Here is a 27403-nt window from a genome sequence, read left to right as displayed (position 1 = left end):
AAACTCCATCTTTAAAGGCGATGGACAAAAAGTTATTTCACCCTTAAAATTGTCTTGATTTGTTTAGAGCAGAGATGCACGGGATCTAGTTCTATTGGTCATGATCCACATTCCATAAGGATCGTTATGGATCGGAAAATATAACACCAGTAATTATTGGTTATCGGCCATAACAACACTATTAACATCAGATACTGATATCGACACAGATTCTGTTATCGGTGCATCCCTAGATTAGAGACAACCTTAGTCACTGTTGTTGGAAGTTTCTTCTCTACTCTGAAAAAAACTAGTTAGCAAGCTAGCTAGCTAGTTTGGGGGGGGGGGATGTTACGATGAATGCTAAAATGAACTATTTAATTGGTAAAATGCTAATAAATAAAAGTCAGAAAGCTGGCCTTCACAGAGTTACAATGCAATGTCTCATTTGGTTTCTTGTTCAGCCACTAGATGGCAACACCACACGTGAATTGTTCATACTGTGCGGTACTTTTGCACAGCTAACAGGTTAAATTTTCAAATACAATAAATTTGGTTCCACAATATAACAGTTACACTGTGGCCATAAAACAAACAATTGTTTTATAATATTTTGCAGTAGAAATCACTGTTAGCACAGTCTGCTATATAGGGGTACAGAAACCATAGCGATATTGAGGTCAGATTATACTAACGAGTGCACGCTGTACATATCGCCCAGCATGCAGCAGTGTGTGTTACCAAATCACGTTCAGAGCCCATAGAAATTAATCGCTATGTCCAAAATTTGAAATAAAGACTCTTACCATGATTGGAACTTCTCTGAAATAGCCCCCAAGGGGCGGGGCTTCTGATTGGAGGTGGCTGCTGATTGGACAATATTATTAAGACTTTAGAACGGCTAAATAAACTCTTTTCAAGGCAATAATCAAGGCGTTTTATTGATATTATATGTAACCATAATAATAATAATTATTATTGGTAGTAGTAGTAGTAGCATTAGTGGTAGTAGTAGTAGTAGTAGCAGTAGTAGTAGTAGTATTTCAGTCTTCTTGTCCAATCTCTTCACGTCACTGTGACTACAGGTGCATTCAGGCCCACTTACAGCCAGCATTGAACAAGCTCTGCACTGGTGGCAACGTCATCCCGTAAAAAGCGATATGGGAGCTTGCTCAATCCTGGAAATCCTGAGGCCTTCTTCTCTAGAGATGACCCTCCAAGCTTGAACTTCTTGATGATCAAGAAAACTGCAGCGATGCTGACAGTAGATTCCTGCACATGAGGCTGTTTTGATGTAAAGTAATGATATCTGCTTGGTTTTCTTTCATCTGACCCTAGTTGTCTCCATGACAAAACCTAATTTCTCACAGAATAAACATTTAAAGAAAACACGCTCTTTATAAATAAATTATAATGATAATAAAGTGATAAATTGATAATAAACTCATATTTCTGCAGCATAAAATTGACGTAACTATCCCAACATATTCTTTTATACAATCTGTACTGTATCTGAACAAATAAAGCCGCAGCATCAACAGCCAGGTGTAATATTTATGCGTCAAAACTTCCGGTTGAATCGCCTCAGCATGGATCTTACAGATGAACGACTTCATTAAAGATAAAGGTTAACAACAGCCCTGTAAACCAATGATGAAACCAACCAGAGAATCCGGACCCTGCAGAGAGGAGAGATTCTGGCTGGCTGTCTAACTGGACCGTTACTTTGGGTTGCATCAGAACCAGGCTCTTTGATGGTCAGGGTGTTGTATTATTTAAACCTGATGAAAGAGGGAAAAGGTCACAAACATTAACAACGAAGAAACGTTAAATAAAGTCAACATCTAAAAACGGCAAAGAATTCTCCCCAAGTGGACCGACGGGAATATTTTTTTGAAGCTGCAGTTTCAGAGACAGGCTGAGAGCCGGAAGAAGCTCGGGATTTTTTTTTTTAAGCCAGATGAAGTCTGTGGATGAGCAAAAACAAACAGGTGTTAGAAGCAAAGTCATGCAAAATGACTTTGGTACGAGGGATTGCTGCAAAGTCAACGACACGATGCAGGCGACTGTCTAACCAGGCTCTACGCTCCTTCAGGAGGAATGACTGATGACAGTCAGAAAACATTTTGACCAATCTGCCTTGATGATGTGATTTAATAAAATTTGTAAAGTGCCTTGAGATGAATGAATTAGTTCTACATAAATAAATTGATTTTTTTTTGGGCAAATATTCAATTCAATTCAATTTTATTTATATAGCACCAATTCATGAAACATGTCATCTCAAGGCACTTTACAAAGTCAAATTCAATCAGATTATACAGATTGGTCAAAAATGTCCTATATAAGGAAACCAGTTGATTGCATCAAAGTCCCTACAAGCAGCATTCACTCCTGGGGAACCGTAGAGCCACAGGGAGAGTCGTCTGCATTGTCCATGGCTTTGCAGCAATCCCTCATACTGAGCAAGCATGAAGCGACAGTGGGTAGAAAAACTCCCCATTAACGGGAAGGAGAACCTCCAGCAGAACCAGAACCAGGCTCAGTATGAACAGTCATCTGCCTCGACCGACTGGGGTTACAGAAGACAGAGCAGAGACACAACAAGAGAGACAAAAAAGCACAGAAGCACACATTGATCCAGTAATTTGTTCTACATTAGATGCATATAAATACGCATATATATTTACAGTGTTTTTACAAAAGTGGGAGACATGGTTGGCTTGTTTCAAATAGGCATGGTATGGATCCGGGGACTCTGGCCTGTGTAGATCCAGGATGGAGGGAAGGTCGGCCCTGATGATCCTCTCTGCAGACCTGACAGGTTGCTGCAGTCTGGACCGGTCCTGTTCTCCGGATAAGCCGAATCATACCCTGATGGGTGAACACAGGACAGACTCTGAAGTCCAGTCTCTGCTGGACCTGTATGAGGAGAACGGTTGGTTCCTAGGAACTGGAAGTGATCCACGGCAGACGGTGTCGTTGAGGATGGTGAGGAGAGGCAGTGTGCGGGGAGTCCAGTATCCTCTCCACAGCCTTAATCGGGTTATACTCCAGCGGGTTCTGACCACTCCACAGACACATGCACCTCCTGTCTGTGTGGTTTTGTGTCTTACTGTTAATGTGAGGTGAAGTTAAAGAATTTGGAGGCGGTCCCCCCCACTTACCCCTAGCTACAAAACGGCCCCACAGCATGATGCTGCCACCACTATGCTTGACAAATGATTCCAGAAGCTTACCGATAGCCTGCTTTCAGTTCTAAAGCCAGCTAACCTCTAATGCATTTAAGCAGAAACTGAAGTACAGGGAAAATGCAAATAAAATAATAAAACAATGTTTGTTGATTATTTTATTGTTTTGTTCAAGATTTGTGCCATAAAAAGACACATAATTTATCCCAAGTGATGTAGGAAATATCCAACGTGTTTCTCATTCAACCATTCCCACAATTAATGGAGTTGCTTCTCTTATCATACATTTATTAGCAGAGACTCTTTTCATTTTGAGCAACATGTTTCCAGCAGTGCAGAGCTAAATCCAGAGGTCTGACTCTGACTGTGGGCTCCCCGGAGGCCTCTGTGTGAAATGTCAGGGAGACATAAGTCACATCGCTGGCTGTAATACTCCCTCAGAGCGCTGCCTTTCACCGGAGCGGTGACAAAGTGCAGCAAACTGAGGAAGCAACAGCTGGTGGACAGATATTACACGGATTCTTCTCCACCCCCCAGAGAGGAGAGACTGCTGGAGAGGGAAATATCAGGAAGTGGCACATTTGAGCTGCTGAAGTTACTCATCTGAAAGCTGTGTTGAGTTCAGCTCAGGAGCACACAGAAAATAAACTTTTTAATGACAGATGTTAATCTGTTTGGCTTTCAGACGCAGCACAAGTCCACACATTTCACTCCAAAATATACATTTCAGCAGCACTCAGAGGTTACCCTGAGATCAGCCCTTAAAGAGGCTTTTACTGACCCCTTGTGGCAGCTTTACTACACTACATCTAACTATTAATCCACTTATCCATCCATTCATTTATTTATCCATCCATCCATCTATCCAGGCATCTCCAATCCATCCATCCATCCATTCATTCATTCATCCATCCATTCATTCATTAATTCATCCATCCATTCATTCATTTATCCATCCATCCATCCACCCATGCATCTCTCATCCATCCATTTATTTATTTATCCATCCATCCAAGCATCTCTCAACCATCTATCCATCTAACTATTCATCCACTCATCCATCCATCCATTCATTAATTTATCCATCCATCCATCCATGCATCTCTCATCCATCTAACAATTCATCCACTCATCCATCCATTTATTTATTTATCCATCCAGGCATCTCTCAACCATCCATCCATCTAACCATTCATTCACTTATCCATTCATCCAACCATCCATGCATGCACCTCTCATCCATCCATCCATCTAATAATTCATCCATCTATTTATCCATCCATCCATCCATCCATCCATCCATCCATCCATCCATGCATTTATTTATCTATGCATCCATCCATCCAAGCATCTCTCATACATCATTCATCCATGCATCTCTCATTCATCTAACCATTCACCCATCCATCCTTGCATCTTTCATCTATCCACCCATCTAACCATTCATCCATCTATTTATCCATCCATGCATCTCTCATCCATCCAACCATTCATTCACTCATCCATCCATCCATCATCCATCCATAGTTGCTCAAAGCTCCATCCTATCCATTGTGGAAGGATTTTAGCCAACATTTATTTCCCACATTGTTTCAGTTCATTGGGGTTTGCAGATATTACCTCCTGCAGCTCTTTGGCGGTTCTACCGCAGCATTTCAATCAGATTGAGGTCTGGACTTTGACTAGGCCATTGCAACACTTTCATTTTTTCATCCATTCTGTTGTAGATTTGTTGCTGTGTTTGGGAACTTTGTTCTTGTTAATGACCCAGTTTGGCCAAAGGCCCAGGTGTCTGACAGATGGCCTCAAATTTGTCTCCTGGATACTTTGATATATGAAGAAGTTAATGCCAAATTTCACACTGTTAGCCCTGCATCACTATGTTTGACAGCTGATTTTGAAGTCTTTTTGCTAACAAGCTGTTTAGTTTTCTCCAACCAACATGCTCAGCACTATGACCAAACATCTGTTCCGGACGTCTTGTTATGTATTTAGTTTTAACTTTGAAAACCGAAGTGTGCTATGAAAACATGTTAAGAGAGAAAAGGATTTCTTCTGTTATTCCCAAACAAAACAAAATTGGTTCCGTCTCCTTCTATTGATACTCTCTATTATTGCTAACCGTGAAACATTTTTTGATTAATGTTGCAGGTTTTCTCATAAAATAGAGTTTATCAGAACACTTGAGGAATTTTCTATAATTATGGACTCACACGAACACTAAATTGCCAAAAACATTCCATATAATACATAAGGTTAAGCGTGATGTTTCCCACCGTTTGCCAGGGAAGGCTTTTAACAAGGTTTAGGAAACCATTTATGGACATTTTTGACCATTCCCCTCAGAAATGTATCTGTGGGGCCAGTCAGTGATGTTGGATGAGAATGCCTTGTTGACACTCACGTTCTTCTCAAAGGTTCTTGCAGCAACAGGAAGCGACAAGCGAATATCCCCAGTCTGTTATCACAAGGTTCGCAGCACAATGTCTACTGTCACAATTCGGTTCTGGTAGATGTTGTTATTTTGGTTATGTTAGCTTTCCTGCCTTAGGGTTTATTTCTGTTTTGTTGTTTTGTATTGTGTTGGATTCATGTTTAGCCTGTTTACTGTTTTAGTTATCTGGTTTCCTTTATTAGTTTTTATTATAGCTTGTGTTCTGTTCAGTCTTAGCTTTGTTTTCTATCTTGGGTTTGCTCTTTATGGTTATTTTGGCTCTGTAGTTGTCCATCTTGGTTTCTGGCCCATCAGCCTCTCAGTCACTACTCTGTCACTTCCCTTCCCCTGATTAGCTCCACCCATGTCACTAATTAGTTTCACTCCATTCACCTGATCACTCCCTTACTTATGCCTGCCTCTGCCCCCTGCAATCTGCCACATCATTGTTTGTCTTTCCAATCCCTATCGGTGAGTCTTGTCCAGCATTCCCTGTTCCACGTTTGTTTGCCTGTTTAACTGACCACTGCTTGTCTCTGGATTTCTAAGTTAGCCTGTCCCCTGTTTTTGTTAATAGTTTTGTCAGTGACTGCTTTTTGTTATTTTTGGTTATTAGACACATTCTTCCCTTTTTTGGCCTGATGCCCGTTTTTGTTTTTGCATTTTTGTAAATAAATGTTCTTTCACCTAACCTCTGCTTGTCTGGTTGAATACTGGGTCCATCTGTCTCTGGTTCGTGACAGTCTACCACTTCTTTACTGACTTGCTGTTGTTCCCAATCCCTTCTACTGTCTTGTAATACCAAAAACAGCTGACAGTAACATATTTAGTACGGAGGAACTTATTACAAACACCTTATTACAATAGCAATAAGCAGTAATTCTGGCCAAGAAAGTAAACATAACCCATGAACCCAATGATTAGGAGTGAATACTGTTGATGGACTATAGTCAAATTCTGACAGGAAGCGTTTATAGATAGCAGGGTTTTATATCACCTTTCTGCTTTAAAATCTTTAAGCAAATTAGGTAAAGTAATTTTTCTGCTGAGCTCGTCTTATCCTGTTATGACTGCATCTCCTCTCTGCTGTGCATGCAGGATTTGAATATCCACACCATATTTATTGATATGCTGGTGGAAGCAAACGAATGCATTTTTCCCACAAGCAAACACAACACGATTACCGTGGAGGACCAACTCTGACATGATTAAAAATAAATACAGAAACAATTTGCTTATTTATTTATTTTCCATTATAAATGTCAACTTTGTTTATTTATTATTTTGATTTTAAATGGATTGTTTTATTATTATTATTATTATTATGTATTTATTTATTTCGGTCTGTTTTAATATTTTTGCCTTTTTTATTCTTTCTATTTCTTTCTACATTTATTTCTTCAACCTTACTTAATTCTGCCTGTCCTTTTTCCATTTCAGCGTCATTATGCAAATGAGGAGCGGGCTGGTCTTAAGGGAACAACTGCTGCTTATTGGTTGGTTAGCACTAGCGTTTTATAGCTGCTGCCATCAGTGGCTACCAGGTTATCAGTGAGCGGAGGCATTTAACAACTTTATTTTAAAAACAGCGCTGTGGTTACTGACTAGCTTTCATGTGGACACTGACTGAACGTGTGTTTCAATAAGCGGCACACATGGATCCAAAGGTTGGCAGTTGGATGATGTCGTGCCAAACTAGTTCTACCCGACAGAAACTATTGTTGTATTCCATTTGCCTCGAAAAAATTTAAATAGAAGCTGCAAATGGGGTAAACCCGAGTAAAAACCGTTCCAGTTAAAACAGTCGGAGAATTCGGATTCCAAAATAAAAACAAAAAACAAAAAGTTATGATTCTTATATGGTGATGGCCAAGAAAGCTGTTGTTTTGTTCATAGTGCCTCTTATAAACATTTTTTAAAGCTATATTTTCCACATGCTATTGCAGCTGCTACCTGAAACTTTGGTTTTAGACGCGCTCTTAAACCTGTGTCTTGTGAAATAAACATATTTTTATCACAGCTTACTGTTGTTGATGTGAGGAGCAGCCATGCTGGATCCGACAATAAGCTTTAAAAAATTTCTCCAACTTTCCAATAGGGAAAGTCCGATTATAGCGACCTTTACAGTTGATTTTTCCACCTGCAAATGGAGTGTAACATATATACTGTAGTGCGTTTCATTTGTCCTTGGTGGTTGGAGTTCTCGACCTCTGAGTCCGACGATTTAACTGGAACTATGCCTAAAGTCGGTATTACGAGTCGAAACAGGATGCAACAGGATGGTACCCGACATCGGCATTCATGATGGCTGCTACTCGCTGCAACATTGAGTAAAACCTCGTACTTTTATTGCAGATTAAAATTTTTAGCCAGCTGTCTCAGTTTGAAAAAGCTGGACTAGACCACAGATTTTAACTGAGCATCAAAGTTAAGATTACCGTACTTTCAAGTCTTACACTCAGGTCTGAGGCACTCTGCATGGGTGGTACTCTTTAATAAAATAAAACAAAAAAACAGTTCTACATTCTTATAAAAGGAGTGTAATAATACCGACAAGAACTTAAAACTACTTTATCACTTTATTCAGTGATTATTTGTAAATTTGTGGTCTGTTTCATTTGATCCATTCATGGACTCAGGAAGGTGGAGTTTTGGTTGCAGCAGACAGAATTTCTGTAGATGAACGACAATCAGAACAAATTGTATTTTCATCAGAAATCTGGAAACAACCTTTTATTATTTTTGAGAAGGTGCAATATTGAGCGTAAATGTTGTGAATGGAGACTAAACAAGTGACTCTCCCCACATTAGGCAGTCTTGGTATGTTGAAACAATCACAGGGGAGAACAGTTGTGTGTAGTTTCGGTTTGTTTGCTTGTTCTAACCCACTGACTGAACATTGAACAGTGTTGAAACTTCTCTATCACTTTTTAACAAAAGTAAAACATGTCTACTTTTCTGTCTAGTTTGTTTAAAATGAGACAGAGTTAATTGGACCCACTCTTCCAGTGTCCAGTAGCTGTGACGGTGGTACTGCTACAGCTAGCACTGTGTTAGCATGTTAGCTGTTTTTGTAATATTTTGGCCACCACTAGGGGGAGCTCCAGAACACTCAGCTCCTAAACTCAGCACTAATGAAATTAGAGAAAATGTCAACATTTAATCAGCATTTAACAGTTGTTTTATTTGTGTAATGGTGGACTATCATTAGAGTTTGGTCACTGAAGCTGTTCCACCAGCTCCTTCTCCAGTTCGGTCTCTGGGTCGGCTGGTGGTTCCAGCGGCTTGTTTCCGCCGACCTTCCTCTCGGCTTTAACGGCGGCGGACAGCAGCTCCTTCTGGATCCTCCGCTGCCTCTGCCTCCCCAGCAGCGCCAGGATCTCCTTCCTCTGGTCGGCCATGGCTTCGTACCGCCGCCTCTCCTCCGCTCTCTGCCGCTCAGCGAACACGGTGAGCGGGACCGGAGCGGGAACCGGCGGAGCGGAGGTCCCGCCTCGCGGCGGCCATGTCACCGGCAGCCTCTGGCGGGTGTCTGCCGAAACCAAGCGGGACTCCGGCGGCGGCAGCAGCGACAGGGAGCTCCACAGCTGCCGGGCATGGGACACGTCCTCCGGGGAAGAGCCGTCAAACACGGTGAAGAGTTCTTCAAACTGTCTTTCTTCCTCACTTTGTTGCGCCATTTTACATCTAAAACACCTTAAAAAATGTTTTTTTTTCTTTTCAAAATGCCATAAAAAAAATAAAGCTACCCGGTTGTTGACACTGGTCACCATGACAACGAGCCGTTAAACGAGGAGAGTGGTGGTTTTCAAAATAAAAGTCGCTGGGGTAAAACTGCAATAGCTGATTAATTGGACCATTTGCCGAAACATTTTAAATATCCTTTTATGTTAAATACTGCATGGAAGCCCGTTAGCATCACCTAAAAGGAAAAAATAATAATAAATTCCACGTTGAATAATGAAGTTTCAGTCAAATAAGTAACAACATTAGTGAATTTTGTCTTTCTAAATCGTCTGACTTTAAAAGACTTCAAAATTCCTTGTTATGATTTTGTATCTCAGCTCATAGTTTGTGTCTCTTATCACTTTGAATCCTATAAATGTGTCTTGAAACGTTAAAGCTCTGGCTGTGAATCTCATAAATATGTATTATGAATGTCCTGTATCAATAACAAATTAAGTTCAGATTGAAAACAAAAATACAGAAGCAGCAGGTCTACTATTTAAAAAAAAAAATCAACTGATGATTAGAATTACATGTAAATTTCCACTAGAAATTTTGCTTAATCACCTCAGATTAGCACCCTAATTTCAGATTACTTTAAAATGTAAGTACTGACAAAGGTATTACTTTAGAGGTTTTCCTTTTACACACTATATCTAAAATTAATTTTACTCTAGAACAGGAAAACCCATCGTCAGTCAGGATAGTAGCTGGGCGCCCTTTTTCTAGAATATCCAAAAGCAATCCACATAACAATATAACGTCACAATTCTAAAATTGCAATTAACAAGTGTTTCTGAAAGCGACATAAAATCTAATATATGATTTTATTATAGTTTCTGAAGTTATAGCTTTAGAGATTGAAAACCATCGTGGTTATTTGCTGTTAGACGGTCTTGGGTTCCTTGTGGAGTTTGCATGTTCTCTCCATGCATAGGTGGGTTCTCACATGACTGCTAATTGGTTAATTGCACTGTGTGTTCTCACCATTGTAAATTTAGCCTATTGTGTGGTCCCTGCTAAACTTAAACATGCAGTAGTTTAACCTCATCTTAAGAAATCGGCTCTAGATTACTCTATGTTGGCCATTTATTGACCTATTTCTACGCTGCCATTTGTTTCAAAAATTTAATAGAAGAGTGTATGTTGTCAACTACAATTATTCTAGGATGAAAATTACATTCTGGTAATCTTTTCGTCTGGTTTTAAGGCCAGCCATTTTACATAATCAATATTATTGATTTGGTTCTAATGTGGACCAAAACATTTTAAAATCACATTTAAATCCCTCAGTGGGCATTCAGAACATACCGTATAGCTCTTGATTGGTTTATCTGATCTGGCTGATTGGTCTTTGTGTCAAAATTTTAGACTCAGAATCATCCTGCGTACCTTTGTGATGTGGGGTTCCACAGGGCTCAGTTTAAGGGCCACTGCTTTCCCTCCTGTATTTATTCCATCTAGGCTCCATACCTGGATGATATAGAATTGCATTTCAATTCTATGCTGATAATTACCAGATTTTAAATCAAACTACGGTTTGGATTGGATTGCTTGGAGGATATAAGGCCTGGCTGACCCCTACCTCTATTTTCTTACTGAAAAGCAAAGAGAGGTGATAGTGTTTGCACCAAGGGGCCCCTGGGAGTCCACCACTGTTGATTTGGGATCCCAGCATATTTTAAACCAACTGTTAACTTACCAGTTTTTTTTTTTGTTTTGTTTTTTTTCTTTCTCAAGATGGGTTACTACGGCAACACGTCGGTTCAGGACTGCAGGAGTGAGTTACCGTGGAAACCGCATCCACACAACCGACGACCGGAATTTACAGATGACCGCTGTTACCGACAGAACCGGCAAAAACCATAAAGGAACCAGTAGAAAAAGCTGGTCAGACACAAGCACATCAAATCTCATCTTAAACATCTGAGAAAATAAAAACCTTTAAACAATTTTGAAAAAAAAATCTAATGTTATATTGTTAAAAACAAACACTTTTGTTTCACCAAAATTAGAAACAAAAGGTTCAGAAATTAGGACATTTTTTTTAATTAGCTTCTAGTTAGAGTGGCTCATGTTACCCTGAGCCATCTCTGTAGTTATGCTGCTATGGGCTTAGGCTGCTGGAGGATATCAGGGTCTATTTCTCTCACCCTGCTGAGTTCTCCTACTGCTCTCCAATTTGCATTATTTGTTGTTATTTCAGCTTTTAACTTGTTGTTCTGTCATGTTTTCTCTTCATAGAAGGTACACCTGGTCTGGCGTTCTGTTAGCTGTGACATAATCCAGGGGAGGCAGATCATCCACTATTACCATCTAACATAGAAAGTACTCCTGGATCAATGTGAGCTTCTGTGCCAGTTTTGGTTTTAAGATAGACAGTTATGTAAATTGGACATCTAATTTAGATGGGTGGGTATGAGTGCATCTTCTGAGAGGCGAAAACGTGGACAAGAAGGTTCAGATAAGGGAGAAAACCAATAGAACTGGTCACCATCGTTCAGGATTTGGTACAGAAAGTGATATTCAGCATTTCAGAGCGAATTTAGGAAGAAGATATGATAAGACTAGAAGCAAATCTTCATTCTTAGATGTTTGGGAATAAAAGCATTATGTGACAGAAACTCTAAAAGTGTTTCATTGACTTAAAAACAACTTTTTATGTGTCTCCACAGGTACTACTGTTGATGCATTACCAACCCTACAGCATCGGTCCAGAGGGATAAGCAGGAGAAGCTGAATGCGGGCAGATAAAGAATCGTTTTGACTGGCTAGATGGAGATCCACCAACTGTGGAAAGAAGGCGGGCGGCGGCGGCGGGCCGCTCCACCCCAGGTGTCGCAGGCCGTTTTAAATAGAGAGGAGGAGGAAGGGTGACATCATCATCATCCCTTCTTTCACCTGACATGATATTCTCATCTCCCTGGAGTTCAGCCAGCATCCTGCACTGAGGACTGAGGCACAGAGCAGTAAGTAAGAACACCAGGATTTCCTTCCTATAGTTAGTATGAAATTAACTATCAGCTTCAATGCAGCTCAGTAATACTGCTTCTATCCAGGCAATTCAGCTGAAATAACTTGCTCAAATATCCAAATAGTATTTTTAGGTGTGCTAATTGATGCACTCAAAGAAATTAAGTAATAGTTATTTTTTAGCGGCTAAAAGTATTTCCTGGCTTTTCTTGTAGATGTTAACAATGCAGATATTTACTGTAAAGATTTGTTTAAAACTAATTAAAGAGAGGTATTTTTTTATTTTATTTTTCTCAGAGTTTTTATAAAAAAAAACTATATTTGTGTTAAAGATGCTGCATCTTGATTTGTTCTTGCACGCCGTGGCGCTCCTGCCACAGATGGGTACGTCCTCTGAAATGTCACCGTTTTGGTGTAAACGCCAAGCTTGGCTGGACTCATGAGCGGCTGCACCTTATAAGGTGAAATGCCAGCCAGGTTCTTCTCGGCATCCCCAGTGTGGGCTACTAGGCTACCAGGAGCAAAGGGTTAGCCAAACATGGGCATTCCAGCATGGCAGCTCTGCTGTTTGACTATGGGGGTTATCTGTGTGCTGCTTTTCATGTTTTATTACCTGCTGTACAACGGGAGGTCAGAGAAGCCTTGTGACCTGCAGGAAGAGCCGCAGCTCAGGATAAGTGAGTAAGTAGCTCAATGCAAAGCGAGGGAAATGTGCCCAGGTTGTTATCAGCAGCAATAAGTGGGACAGCTCACGAAAGCTGAAGGCAAGTGGACCTGTGTGGTGTGCTGTGATGCAAGGGCAGCAGGTTTGAGTCCCAGATGGAGGAAGGAGGTGGAGAAACGATGAGCTATTGCCCGTTTTATCTAAATATGTTTGTCTGCATGTCATCAGTGTGATGAAGCGCAAAGAAAGAGGGTTTTGTAAGTGCCTGTTGTTTTATTACTTCAGTCCTGATGAAGAGAAACAGTCCAGAACTTGGATTTTTATAAAATATTCCACTCCTCATGCAGTTTGGTGCCATCATGGCAAAGATATCAAACTTCTTGTTTTAATTTCTCCCTTTATGTTGAGTTTTTATTATTATTTGGATACTTATCTGTGTTATTTTACTGTATATTCTCTATTAAGCGATTTGAAAGCTAAAAGCTAAAAACTTAAGCGGTCACTGGGATGTAGTTTACTGAATATTTAACCACATATTTAGGATACTGCATGCATGAGCTTCAGGTCAATTCACCCTTTCACCTTTCCGAACCCCATTTGATACTCACTAATCATTAAATTTGTCACTATTTTCAGGAATTATTTAGATAAACGATCATAGAAGAGCTCAAATCTCAGGTGAAATTCACTTCAGTTGGATATTGATTTCTGAAAACCATGTATTTATACCCTAATTTTATCTATTTTTATTCTGATCCTGCTTTGGATCTTAGTGGGCCCTTATTGGGTAATTCTAACTTCCTACTGGTAGATATTATTTTTAGGATCAAATAACCACATTTCCTTATACTGGGCTATGAGTAGATTATAGAAACTTACTTTAAAGCAGGGAGTACAGTTCTGCTACTATCCTGCAAATTTTAGATCAATCCCTTCTGCAACAAACCTGAATCAAACGGCTGAATTTTCTCGTCAGGGTATGAAACGACTGAAACAGTGAAGGGGCAAAATAATCAGCCTCTAATAACATTGCTTATATTGGTTTTAAAGACAAAAGCCCTCTAAAATTTTATCCACAGTTTTATCGAGGAAAAAAAAAAAAAAAAAAACACAGCAGGAGTTCAGGTCTTGTTTTCCATTGGTGCCTCAGGCTCAGTAAATGTAATTATGGTGTAAATGTCAACAAAGCTGGTTGGTAAAATTTAAACTTTTCTCTTAAGAACATTCTTTGATGTGCTGTGCTCAGACTAGTCCGTAAAACAACCTCCTATACAGTCAAATTCAACAAATTAGAATATAACTGAAGTGTTATTTAAATAACTCAGTTCATGAAGTAAAACATTATATAGATTAATTACATGCATATTGATGTTTTCAAGCCTTGATGTCCGTTAATTATGATTATTTGCTTACAGCTGATGTAAACATGACCTTTAGGATTAGAATATTACGTCAGAACATTAAACACATTTTAATAACGAAATATGAGCTTTAAGAAAGGTTTTGTTTAGTACGTGCTTAAAGGTTGTTACGTTCAAAAGGCACTTTTAATCTGACAAACGTTCTTCATCAAGGCGTATATTCTAATTTATTGAAAATGAGTTTATACTTGATATATTAAACTATGATACAGGCGTTCCAATCCCTTAACTGCAGCATTTTGACAACATACGTGTATACTTTTTTACTAAATTTTTTCTTTATTTGATATAAATTCTCAGATATGTTTGTTGAATTTCCCATCATCAACGTTTTTAAGCTCTAAACCCTTGACAAAGATGTCTGCATTGAACCAAAGCATCATATGTAGCTGATATTGCTTATTGCAGAGTTTATTCTGCCTCTGTGGGTATTTTGTAATCTCTTTGGTCAGATTTTGTCTCCTGAGCTAACTTCAACTTGTCCATCTTGCTGGGCTACAGCTGCAATAGCGGTCCTCTTGTGTTGCGAATGAGGAGAAGACTTAGCAGGTTTATAACAGGGGTTGTGTTGGTGTCCGTCTTCAGGACAAGAAGCTCTTTGTAGAGGAAGGGTCCCCAAATTTAGGATGGAAACAAGGCTGCACCATAAACGGACAAGAAAAGGGTCTTAAACACGATCTCCTGAGATCAAATATATTTCCAGCTGCTCTCCCAACATCATAACTGTGCTGTAATTGCTGCATAACATTAGGACTGGATTAGATTATTTGCTGTCCTAAAGTTCCAAGATTTACCAAATGTGTTGATGTTTTTACTCGTGTGCCATCAGCAGACCGGAGCTCAAACAGTCAGAGGTCACATCGACCCCAACCGCTGCTCCAGAAACTGACACCAACCCCAACATCAGCCCTACCACCTCTGCATCACCTGGAAACGTTCCCATCCCGCACACCGCCCCCACTGACCCTACCAACATGGCCGACCTCCCTGCCGATGACAGCAAGTACCTCTTCCTGGAAAACGACTTCCGTAACAGTGGGGTGGCCCAGGCTGACTGGGCGGCCAAGAAGATGGTGTGGGTCCCATCAGAGAGGCAGGGATTCGAACCCGCTAGCATCAAGGAGGAGCAGGGAGAACAGGTACAGATTATGTTACTGTGTTGTTATAATTTATTTAATCTTCCCTCCTCAGTAGCCGAGTTGCAGCGTTCCTCAGGGATTATTCCTTGGCCCCTTTCTCTATATTTTATTTACTCTTGATCCATGGTGGAAATGTCCATTTCTGTGCAGATGGCACAATAAAGCATGTACTACTAAGGCCTTGCTATTATCATGGTCTGAACAAAGATTCTCTAAATTATATAATAATAAAAACATTGAGGTGTTCTGTTTGAAAGAGTAAATATTCTCAGTCATTTTGGATCCAGTATTGGTGGTTTATCAAATAAAACCATCTGTGTTTTAACACATTTTGTTGGTCAATCTAATGTGTAATTAAAGGGTTTGCACTTCACTCCACTTTCTCGAACTCTGAATTTATGATTATTTGTCTTCTGTTCTCGATTCTTTGCCGGTTCCTCTTGACTCCCACTGGTATATATTTACATACAGAAAGAGAATCAGAACCCCGCTGAAAAATCGTGGCGCTTTGCTGTAGTGATTCCTGTCGGTATTAAACCTGTAGTAGAGTGATGTGATTTTATCATTTTAATCTAAAATAACTAGAATCGAATCAAAACTGCTGAACAGCAACTCTGTTTGATATGTTTAGCTTAGCACATTGAATCATAGGGTAATAATTGAAGTTTAATTAATGATTTAACTTGTGTCTAGGTAGCCTAAAACGTCTCTGGTATATTTACATTTAAATAATTAGACCAACTATATCTTTAATTGAAGATGTTCAGGGGAAAATTGTACTTCTTGATGAAACTCTGCCACCTGCTGATACAAACTGGCCCCTTTGTAAGACATTGAACTTGAAAACTATAATCAGGACATATTTCCCCCTATCTGTGTTTGGTCTTGTTTCTCTTAAATGCCCAAAGATGTCACCAAGGTGCCTGTCCCTAAGTTTGACCGTGTCTTTCAGGTTCTGGTGGAGCTCTCCAATGGGCAGAAGGCGACAGTGAACAAAGATGATATCCAGAAGATGAACCCACCCAAGTTCAGCAAGGTGGAGGATATGGCTGCTCTCACGTTCCTCAACGAAGCGTCTGTCCTGCATAATCTGCAAGAGAGATACTTCTCCAGCCTGATCTATGTGAGAAACGCCTCCATTTTCTTTAAAACATGAGCACAAAAGATAAAAGACAATTAAAACTTGTGCAAGGTGCAGTCAACTAGTCAGTAAGTCATCAGATTTGCTGCAGTGTTTAAAATTCAAATGAAAGTTTTTTAATTACTTGATTTGAAATGCTGCACTGTGGTCTGAACTAATGCATCATATTATTATTCTTATGTAATTTAATTTAGCTAAATTTTTATTTCATTATTCTAAGTACCAGAACCTGCACATATTTTTATGTGTTGTCTGTATAACTGCATCCATCTTACTTGATTAACTTTTTGGACTACTTTTTACTTATAGTTGAGTAAAAATACAATAAAAAGGTGCTACTCGAGTACAATTGTTTAGCTACTCTACCCATTGTTTATGAATGGCAGACGTATTAGATTTTGAGGTTGTGTGTTGGTGGAGAATCTGTTTTTTGTCTTAAATCCAAATTATAACCAGTTTTTCCAGCTTTTAACTGAGACTATTACAGCTTCATTGGCATGCTAAAGATGTTTACATGCTAATGTAATGCTAACATAAAGTGCTTTCCTTACCTTTAGTTAGCATATTACTAGCATGCTAAAACTGACTTAACCAATCTTTCTGATGCACTGTACAGTGAATAAAAAATAACAGTTGGAAGGTGAATGAGTGAACATTTAAAACACATTAATCTTTTTGGAAAATAACTGTTTTTCTTCTTGCAAGCTAAAGCTAACTTTAGCATGATAACATTTGCGGTTTACGTTTCACTCTCAGAACTGAAAATACAAAAAAACGTGATTAAAACTATAAAGATTAGAGCCACCAGTTCAGTGCAGAAAATATGGAGCCATAGAAACCTGTGAAGTTCAGTTTTAGTCCACATTTAGGTATAGAAGTGCTCCTTTAAGCAGGGAGCTTAGCTGCTGTGCTCTCCTCCTGGATTGAGGATGTTCTAGAAGATTCAAAAAGCTTATGCTTTGTTTTTCCTTTTCAGTTTAAAAAAAGTTTAATCAGTTGCTGAATGCAAAAATCACAGTCAGACATCTCTGGTACCTACAGTCCTTGTAATACCATTGAGAAGGAAAGAGAGTGGTAATCCTGTGCTTATCCATTCTTATGAAAAAGTTTCCACACATATACAGATACAGTTAATGGAGTTTTGTTATCAGTGTTACTACAGAGAACACGTTACCTTTCAGGTCATTTATAGGAAAACAGGGGGATATATCTAATATTAATAGAAGTTTAAAAAAAGTCACTCTGTCTGTTGGAAATGAATTGGACTCCTTTCGTCCCCAGACATACTCGGGTTTGTTCTGCGTGGTGGTGAATCCCTACAAGATGCTGCCAATATACTCGGAAAAGATCATCGAGATGTACAAGGGCAAGAAACGCCACGAGGTGCCACCACACATCTACTCCATCACGGACAACGCCTACAGGAACATGCTGCAGGGTAAACCCAATCGTTCAGATTCCAGAAAAACTCACGATTTCTATGTAGAACGTACAAATCTCCCTTTGCCCCTGTTTATTGGAACGGTTCTGTTCCATAATATTTTCTGCATGTATTTATATGTATAAAAGGTTCTTGCCAAAGTTTGCTGGGATTTTGGCCACTTCTTCTAGATAGAACAGGTGTAACAGAGTCAAGTTTGTGGATCTCCAAACAGCACTGTCTAATTAACTTGGCAGTACGTCTTGGGTCATTGTTCATTCAGAAGAGCGTTTGTGCACAAACTTTAAATTCCTGGCTGATGTTTTGAGATGTTACTTCAATATTTCTAAATATGGGATATTTCTTCATTATGCTATTTGTTGTGTGAAGTGCACCAGTCCCTCCTGCAGCAAAATACCCTCACAGCATAAGGCTGCCACCCCTGTACTTCACAGTTGGTATGGTGTTCTTAGGCTTACAAGCTCATTCTTCTAAATATTACGGTGGTCATTATGACCAGACAGTTCAGTTTTAGGTTCATCAGAAAACGTTCTTTATGTTGCTGTTAGAGGACTGGCTTCTTCCTTGCTCAGTGGCATTTCAGACCATATTGGCGAAGAACTAAATTTACTGTTAAATTATCTGGATTAAACAAGAATGGACAAGGAGACCACACAGTGAGCAGGAAGGTGAGGGAGGCAAATAGGTCTGCAAAGCTAAGATTGAGCTTTTCATCAACAAACACTCCAAGAAGGTTTGCTGTGAGACAAAAGATGAACATGAGGAAAAGCACCTTTTGCCCACAGTGAAGTATGGTGGTGATCTGTTTTTCCTCCAAAGGGGAGCCTTATAACGTGTCCCGTCGGGCAGTGTAGGATTCAGAATTGCTGTCTTAACGCCAAAGAGAGCCCAACAGATTTAAAGCGCAGCTGTACTGTTTTCAATGTAGAGCTCTTCATGAAACTCATGCAAAAAAAAAAAAAAAACAACTGTACTGGACATTATTTTAGTATTATTTGAAATTCAATGAACACAGAAACGGAAAGGAAAAAGAGAAAGAAAGGAACAGAGAAGAGTGAAGTAAAACATTACAAGAGAGGAAAGCTGACAAAAATAAAGTACAAGATAACATCAATGGAGTCTGCTTCTACACCCGCAGAAAGAGACATAAAAAGAACACAAGTATCTCACGTAAAAACAACCAGGGCCTGGATTTTTTTTAGTTAGCCATCTGCAATTTTGTAAAATGTTAGTAGACTAGGTGCTTTCCAGTTGGCAAAAAGCTAACTTACTGATTACTAACATCAGGGTCCCAATTTCTCTCTCAGCAGAAAAAATCTACTTAGATTTAAGGCTAAATATATTTTAAGGCTGTATCTCTGTATGTGAGTCTGGGCCGCCTTATCAAGGAAGTCCATTTCAGATGTTTGTTTCCAGCTTATAACAAATAACAAGCAACACAACAACTGTGTCCCCGTTTTGACCCAACGTTAATGTCCTGGCATCGGTATTAACGGGTTAAATGTCAGTGTTTAAGGGGGAAAGTAAAAATGCAGTGTAGTTGAAGCCTTGTACTGCAAACCGAAAGCTAAAAATAAGTCAAATTGTCTTGAAATTAGTGTATTTGTCCTTGATTTGAGCATGTAAATAAGATGGTTTGCCAATGGAATGAGATTTTTGCACTTAAAATAGGAACAACTTGTCTCTATCATCTTATTTCGGGTGCAGTATATCTAATTATCTTAGTTTAGGGGTCAAAATACTCACTCCATTTGCAGATAATCTTAGTTACCTGCTCAAATCAAGGGTGAATGCACTAATTTCAAGAAATTTGACTTATTTTTAGAGCTGTTTTTGCAGTGTGGGGAACTAAAAATATGTACCTTTGCCTTTCAAGGTTTCCACAGACCTTTGAGTTTTTGAAGCTGTCGTCTGCAGCCGTTTTGAAATGGTTGATGAATCCCAACATGGAAGAAATAACAGAGATATGTTGGTTTCCATTAACAAACCAGTCTGAGAGTTAGACATCTTTATTCCTGCAGGACAATCCCATCCTCTAACAGCAGCACTAACCTTCTCAGCAGTGTAGGGATACTGAAACTATTGATGGATCCGTCTACGTGTGTCCTCACTCATCTGAAAGCTGAGTGCATCCATTATGGATGAGTGAGAAGTGTTGGCCGTGAGGAGACCCGACTGAAGCCTCGGAGCGTGCCGACCTCAAACTACCTCCGAACTTTCCATTCAGCCCCAGAACAGCCATACATGGAGCAGTGAGCCCAGATTACAGCGACAGAGCCCTGCATCCACCTGCTATATTTAGACCGATGGAGACTAATCTCCGAGCTGTTTACTTTCACATCAGAACAAAAAAAGGTCCGCCTCAGAGTTCAGGATCTCTCTCTCTCTCTCTTCACAGATCGTGAGGATCAGTCAATTCTCTGCACGTAAGTCAAAAAACGGCACATTTTTTCCATCATTTGAGTACAAATCATCACTTTAAGGAGGCAATGCACAGTCACACAATATAAATTAGAGTTAACCATCAAAATCAAAACACATTTTGATTTTGTCAGTCATAAAAAAAACTAATGTTTATTATATTGTTCTGAGAAGATAAACTTCACTGCAAAAAGGGAACTCAAGTAAGTAATATTTTCTTGAAATGTTTGTATTTTTCCTTGATTTGAGCAAGTAAACAAGATTATTTGCCAATGGAATAAGATTATTGCACTTAAAATAGGAACAATTCATCTCCATCATCTTATTTCAAGTGCAGGATATCTAAGTATCTTATTTTAGGGGTAAAAATACTCATCCCATTGGCAAATAGTCTTATTTAGCTGCTCAAATCGAGGAAAAATATACTAATTTCAATAAAATTTTACTTGCTTTTAGTTTCCTTTTTGCAGTGTTGGAAAAATAAATTATTTGTACAAGAATTGAAAATTAACAAATAATCAGAGGTTTGCTGCTTTTCAAAGAGTGAAAGATAGTTTTTCCATCCCATTACGCCAATTAGTGGTGAGTCTGGAGCCGGGAAGACGGAGAACACCAAGAAGGTGATCCAGTACCTGGCTGTCGTTGCTTCCTCACATAAAGGCAAGAAAGACGTCAACCCTGTGAGTAAGAATTTCATGAAGACAATTGAAGTGAAAGTGAAAGTTAGCAAAGACAGGAAAATGGATTTTAAAAAGCATTGAATCCTGCATATTGTTGGAGTTTTATTTTGTCGATTCAAAGCTGAGAAATTTCAGGTTTTTCATTTGTCTTTTTCATCTCATTTGTTAAAATCCATCCATTCCTGCATTTTAGGCTGGAACATGCTTAAAAATGAAAAGAAAAAAAAAGTTGTTTTTACTGAAAAACCTTTGCAGCTGTGGGTGCCAGAATTTTTCAATAAAAAAACACAGTAAAAATTTAAGCAAGTTTACCAACAGCCTGTATATTTTACAGTGAAAATGTAAACTAGTTTACGGAGCAACCTGCATATTTATTGCATTATACAACTGCTTGTTATTGTTACATTTTCAAATGTATATTTAATCAGCTATTTTCTGTTTATTTACTATTACATTATATTCAGTGACTTGTAACACACATGGGCGGTTTCTTGCTGCTTCGAGCAAAGCAAGTTCAATAATGCTGAATTTTGACCGTGGCATGCGCAAACCGCTAATTGTTACTTTTAAATGCATAAATTATGATTAAGAAAAGTGTAGTCATAGCTCTGGTCATAAGTAACAGCTTGCATTGTTAAACAAAAGCCTACATTTAAGTAAAAATACTAATTTTATACCCTGCACATCAAAACAATCATATTCCTAATATTAATATTCCTAGTAATTGTTTTTTTTTACATGATCAGTGGACCTTGAGATAGATGTGTAAAATAAACGATTTTACTATATAGCAAAAAATCTAATAGAACTATGTTGTAATTTCCACAAATTTGATTGTTCTACTTTTTACAAAGAGATTTGATTCTTTTGACATAAAGTTACAGTCAGATCAACAGTCTTGTTTAGTACAACATTTAACTAAACATTAGTTAAACAGTAATTTATTTTATTTTTTTCAGTTTACAGCTGTTTTATGTCATTTTTTTTTACAGCTTCCAGGTTCTGCCTTGGTCCAAAAACAGCATGTTAGGTTAATTTTCTTCTCTAGATCGCTCTACGTAAAATTTCTATTCCAGCACAGTGACATAGAGACAGAGAAGGTGCGTTAAAGACACGATACGAACCAAACGGGATCTGTGGAGGAGGCAGAGGAACGTTGACAGGCTGAAGATTAGCAGCAGGAACAGGATGATGTTAAAAAAAAAAATTGGTTTCTTGAAGCTGACCTCCAGCGTTCTCCACAGCCACCAGATCTTAACCCAGCTAGCACCTTTGGTGCGACAGGAGATTCTCATTATGGGATGCTCAGCCGATCAGTCTGCAGCGACTGTGTGATGCTATCATGTCAATATGCACCAACAGCTCAGAGGAATGTTACTGACACCTTGTTTAATCTGTCACAAAGAGTTAAGTCCTTTCCATAGACAAGCTTACCTGATAAAGTGACTGCAGACTGTATTAAAATCGCTTTTTTATTAGAATCCTCTAAACATCTTTGCTTCTCATAAAGGTCCGTCTTTTATGGTTAATTAATTTAGATTAAAGCCGGATTTCAGTCGGCCTATTTGAAATCCAAGCAACATATTCCAGCTCACTCCTGGTCTGACATTTCCCAGCGTTTTTGGGGATATGATGCAGCCTGAAGTTCAGGAATGAATGGGAATGATCAGAGAAAGAAGCAAATGAATTGTTGCTTTTCATATCACAGTCTTTTTTGATTTTTTTTTATGGTTCTTCTTTGAAATCAAGTTTTATTTTTGGCTGTGATAGCATGAGTGTCGCATCCGTCTGACAGTATTAAAGTGTATATTTTGCTGTATATGACAGGAGTCAGTCGCTGCAGCTGTGGCCAAGGTGAGAACAGATTGATGCTGGGTTTTTCTTCCTCCTGCTGGGGCTTTTGGTTTTCTTTCGCATCCCTCTGAATGAGAAATACCAGCGAAAACTATCGACTCATTACACTAGCGGAAAGTCACCGTCCTGTTTCATTAAAAAGAGAGTTGTCTGACTGAAGCGTCGCGGCTGCTTGATCCCTGGCCTTTTCTGCTTGGATATTTCTCAAACTGCCTTTAGAGAATAAAATAAATCTCTATCGAAATAAACCTGCAGACCGTCAGAAAAAAAAAAACACAATGTTTTTAATGACTTGTTTTTCTGACTCTTGCAGCAGCAACAGGCAGGATCTCTGGCCTATGTGAGTAAAATCCTTCATGTCTTATTGGATGAGCCTTTGCCATGATATTGGATTAAACCACAGTAGTCCGTTAAATAACGTACGGCCTGTTTTTTTGGACTGCAGGGGGAGCTGGAAAAGCAGCTGCTGCAGGCTAATCCCATCCTGGAGGCTTTCGGCAACGCCAAGACCATCAAGAACGACAACTCCTCCAGATTTGTACGTTTTTCTCAACGAAGACACAAAAAAATGCAGGAACAAAGGAACAGAAAGAGGAAAAAGAGAAAGAGCACCTTCTTTAAAATAAAGGGTTTTACGTATCAGGACTTGATTAAAACGATCTGTTCTTAACCAAGTGGTAAAACTATTTGAAACATCAGCTGTTTTTAATCGATGAAGCAACGAGGAAGCCAAACATTTTACCACAGCAGTGAGAAACTAACCCATCAAAAAAGCAGTTTTAACAGTTTGCCCATCTGTAACATGTTGGTGTGTGTTGCCATCTGGGATGGGTTTTTAGCTAGTTTCCAAACCATTTAAAATCCACCAATTTACAATACAATAAGAAACATTATTCATGAATGGAAAACACTTTGGACTGCTGCTGATCTCTCAGAGGAGGTAGCAGCTAATTCAGCCCGATGCCAGGGCACCGCAATGCTTGTACAAACTCAAGAGCTCCATCTCAGAGTCTTCAGGGCTCAATTAGCAGGTTAAAGGGTTAAAATTCATGATAGAATAGCTGGAAAAAGATTAAACAAGTACGACTTATTTGGAAAAATTATGTTGCAGCACAACTTAATATAACAAAGTTGCATCTGAAAGAATTTCAAGACCTCTTTCATCTAAGAGAGGGTTTATAGCAGGGATGTCAAACATACGGCCCGCGGGCCGGATCCGGCCCGCCGAACATTTTAGTCCAGCCCTGTGGCTAAATGCATTATCATTATAAAAAAAAATATTCATAATATATTGTGTAAAAGTGAAATTAACTTAATATAAAAATCAACAAGTCCACATTTATTAGTTCTATTTAATCTTGCAATGAGTTAACTCGTGTGGCCCTCTTGAGATCAGATTAAGCTGAATGCCGCCCCTAAACCAAAATGAGTTTGACACCCCTGCTTTATAGTGGCAATTTAGTTTATAGCAATTGATTCTTTTTTTCAGTTCATTTCACATTAATTTAATTCTATTCAGTTTATTTTGATTCAGTTCAAGTTAGTTCGGATCAGTTGAGGACAGGTGTGTTAACTTGAATCCACCTCAATTCAATCCAATTACATTTATTTATATAGCGCCAATTCATGATACATGTCATCTCAAGGCTCTTTCCAAAGTCAGACTCCATCAGATCCTCCAGGTTGGTGAGAAAGTTTCCTCTCTAAGGAAACCCAGCAGGTTGCATCAAGTCTCTCCAAGCAGCATTCACTCCTCCTGAAAGAGCGTAGAGCCACAGTGGACAGTCGTCTGCATTGTTGATGGCTTTGCAGCAATCCCTCATACTGAGCATGCATGAAGCGACAGTGGAGAGGAAAACTCCCCTTTAACAGGGATGAGAACCTCCATCAGAACCAGAACCAGGCTCAGTGTGAACGCTCATCTGCCTCCACCCACTGGGGCTTAGAGAAGACAGAGCAGAGACACAGAAAGCACAGAAGCTCACATTGACCCAGGAGTACTTTCTATGTTAGATGGTAATAGAGGATGATCTGCCTCCCCTGATGATGTCACAGCTAACAGAACAACCACAGGACCTTGGCCCAGTACAGCGGACCATGAAAACAGCTGCTGAAGCTGTCAATTCGTGGGAGCGTTTGATTTCTTCACCTTAAAGTTAGCTTTAGGAAGGATGGGATATTAATATTATGTCCTGGTAGATGAAACCCTAGAAATAACTGAGGGTGCACTTTCTTCAAATGTACCTTAAGAGACATTGAAGGAACCCCAACGATGTTTCACATGGCTGCTTTCCTTCCACAGGGAAAATTCATCAAACTAAACTTTGACGTGACGGGTTTCCTTGTTGGGGCAAACATTGACACCTGTATCCTTTTTTTCTGCCAAGTTTTTTCCCCTTCGTCTTCCCGATGTAAAGGTTGTCAGCTTAACTGCAGCCAAACTGAACAGATCTGCTGGAGAAGTCGCGCTGCATCCGTCAGGGGAACACAGAGAGAGCCTTTCACATCTTCTACTACATGGTGGCCGGAGCCAAAGACAAGATGAGAGGTGAGGAGATCAGAGTTTAGAGCAAAATAAACATTTTAAAGGAATATTGTGAATTTTTATCCTGCTATAAATCTGGGTTCCTGGATAATAACTGTGTAAGTTTGTGTTCTTGCAGAGGAGCTGCTGTTGGAGGACTTCAACAGCTACCGTTTCCTGGTGGCGGGTCACGTGGAGATTCCCGGTCAGCAGGATGACGAGCTTTTTGAAGAGACTCTGGAAGCGATGGAGATCATGGGCTTCACTGAGGAGGAGAGATTAGGTACTTATAGATGACAAACTTTGGGTTTATGTTTCAGCGTAGTTTTTGCTATGATTTAGCTGCTATTTTTTGATTGTTGCATTTTTAAACTCCAAAGAAGACGGTCCGGCACCTTTGACTGGTCAGAAAACATAAGTCTATCCATCCATGGATGGATGGATGGATGGATGGATGGATGAGTGGATGGATTAATGGATGGATGGATGGATGGATGGATGGATGGATGGATGGATGGATGGATGAGTGGATGGACAGATGGTTGGATGGAAAGATGGATGGATGCATGGATGGATGGATGCATTGATTGATAGATGCATGGATGAGTTGATGGATGAGTCAATGGATGGATGAATGAGTGGATGGATGGATGGATGGATGGATGGATGGATGGATGGATGGATGGATGGATGGATGGATGGATGGATTGATTGATGGATGCATTGATTGATGGATGCATGGATGAGTTAATGGATGAGTCAATGGATGGATGAATGAGTGGATGGATGGATGGATGGATGGATGGATGGATGGATGGATGGATGGATGGATGGATGGATGGAAGAGTGGATGGATTAATGGATGGATGGATGGATGGATGGATGGATGGATGGATGCATTGATTGATGGATGGATGCATTGATGGTTGGATGGATGGATGGATGGATGGATGGATGCATTGATGGATGGATGGACGGATGGATGCATGGACGGATGGATGGATGGATGGTTGGACGGATGGATGGATGGATTAATGGATGGATGGATGGATGGATGGATGGATGGATGGATGGATTAATGGATGGATGGATGGATGCATGGACGGATGGATGCATTGATGGATGGATGGATGGATGCATTGATTGATGGATGGATGCATTGATGGATGGATGGATGGATGGATGGATGCATTGATGGATGGATGGACGGATGGATGGTTGGACGGATGGATGGATGGATTAATGGATGGATGGATGGATGGATGGATGGATGGATGGATGGATGGATTAATGGATGGATGGATGGATGCATGGACGGATGGATGCATTGATGGATGGATGGATGGATGGATGGATGGATGGATGGATGGATGGATGCATTGATTGATGGATGCATTGATTGATGGATGCATTGATTGATGGATGCATGGATGAGTTAATGGATGAGACAATGGATGGATGAATGAGTGGATGGATGGATGGATGGATGGATGGATGGATGGATGGATGGACAGATGGATGGATGGATGGATGGATGGATGGATGGATGCATTGATGGATGGATGGACGGATGGATGCATGGACGGATGGATGGATGGTTGGATGGATGGATGGATGGATTAATGGATGGATGCATTGATTGATGGATGGATGCATTGATGGATGGATGGATGGATGGATGGATGGATGGATGGATGGATGGATGCATTGATGGATGGATGGACGGATGGATGCATGGACGGATGGATGGATGGTTGGATGGATGGATGGATGGATTAATGGATGGATGGATGGATGGATGGATGAATTAATGGA

At 39.7% G+C, this 27403-nt stretch overlaps 2 protein-coding genes and 1 long non-coding RNA gene across 6 annotated transcripts in view; 1 reads left to right on the top strand and 2 right to left on the bottom strand.

Annotated features, from left to right (window-relative positions):
* Positions 1 to 8397: 8397 nt before the first annotated feature.
* On the bottom strand, positions 8398 to 9326 carry hoatz (HOATZ cilia and flagella associated protein). Its single transcript, XM_012860578.3, has one exon. It carries the CDS (start codon positions 9282 to 9284, stop codon positions 8823 to 8825), a length of 462 nt encoding a protein of 153 aa, XP_012716032.3. The 5' UTR covers positions 9285 to 9326; the 3' UTR covers positions 8398 to 8822.
* A 5629-nt stretch (positions 9327 to 14955) lies between these two features.
* Positions 14956 to 17573, bottom strand: LOC118566381. Its single transcript, XR_004932968.1, has 4 exons — positions 17508 to 17573; positions 16550 to 16670; positions 15396 to 15498; positions 14956 to 15026 (listed from the first exon to the last, which is right to left on the bottom strand). It is a non-coding gene; the product is annotated as an uncharacterized LOC118566381 (long non-coding RNA).
* LOC105919565 (myosin-11) overlaps positions 15231 to 27403 on the top strand; it is a 42951-nt gene continuing 30778 nt past the window's right edge. For 2 of the 4 annotated variants that reach the window (XM_036148287.1, XM_036148286.1), the window contains exons 1-10: positions 15270 to 15527; positions 16480 to 16650; positions 17950 to 18106; positions 20508 to 20535; positions 21111 to 21210; positions 23378 to 23404; positions 23510 to 23602; positions 25367 to 25430; positions 25514 to 25612; positions 25728 to 25871. In XM_036148287.1, coding sequence (XP_036004180.1) covers positions 15363 to 15527; positions 16480 to 16650; positions 17950 to 18106; positions 20508 to 20535; positions 21111 to 21210; positions 23378 to 23404; positions 23510 to 23602; positions 25367 to 25430; positions 25514 to 25612; positions 25728 to 25871 — 1048 coding nt within the window. In that variant the 5' untranslated portion in view covers positions 15270 to 15362. Of the gene's footprint in view, positions 15528 to 16479; positions 16651 to 17949; positions 18107 to 20507; positions 20536 to 21110; positions 21211 to 23037; positions 23065 to 23377; positions 23405 to 23509; positions 23603 to 25366; positions 25431 to 25513; positions 25613 to 25727; positions 25872 to 27403 lie in introns of all 4 variants that reach the window. The other 2 variants (XM_036148289.1, XM_036148288.1) reach the window with 2 other exon arrangements.

Source organism: Fundulus heteroclitus, chromosome 16, assembly GCF_011125445.2.
Source record: "Fundulus heteroclitus isolate FHET01 chromosome 16, MU-UCD_Fhet_4.1, whole genome shotgun sequence".
In the NCBI taxonomy this organism is placed as follows: Eukaryota; Metazoa; Chordata; class Actinopteri; order Cyprinodontiformes; family Fundulidae; genus Fundulus; species Fundulus heteroclitus.
Note: the sequence above shows the minus strand (reverse complement) of the source record. Positions and strands in the feature narration are given on the sequence as shown.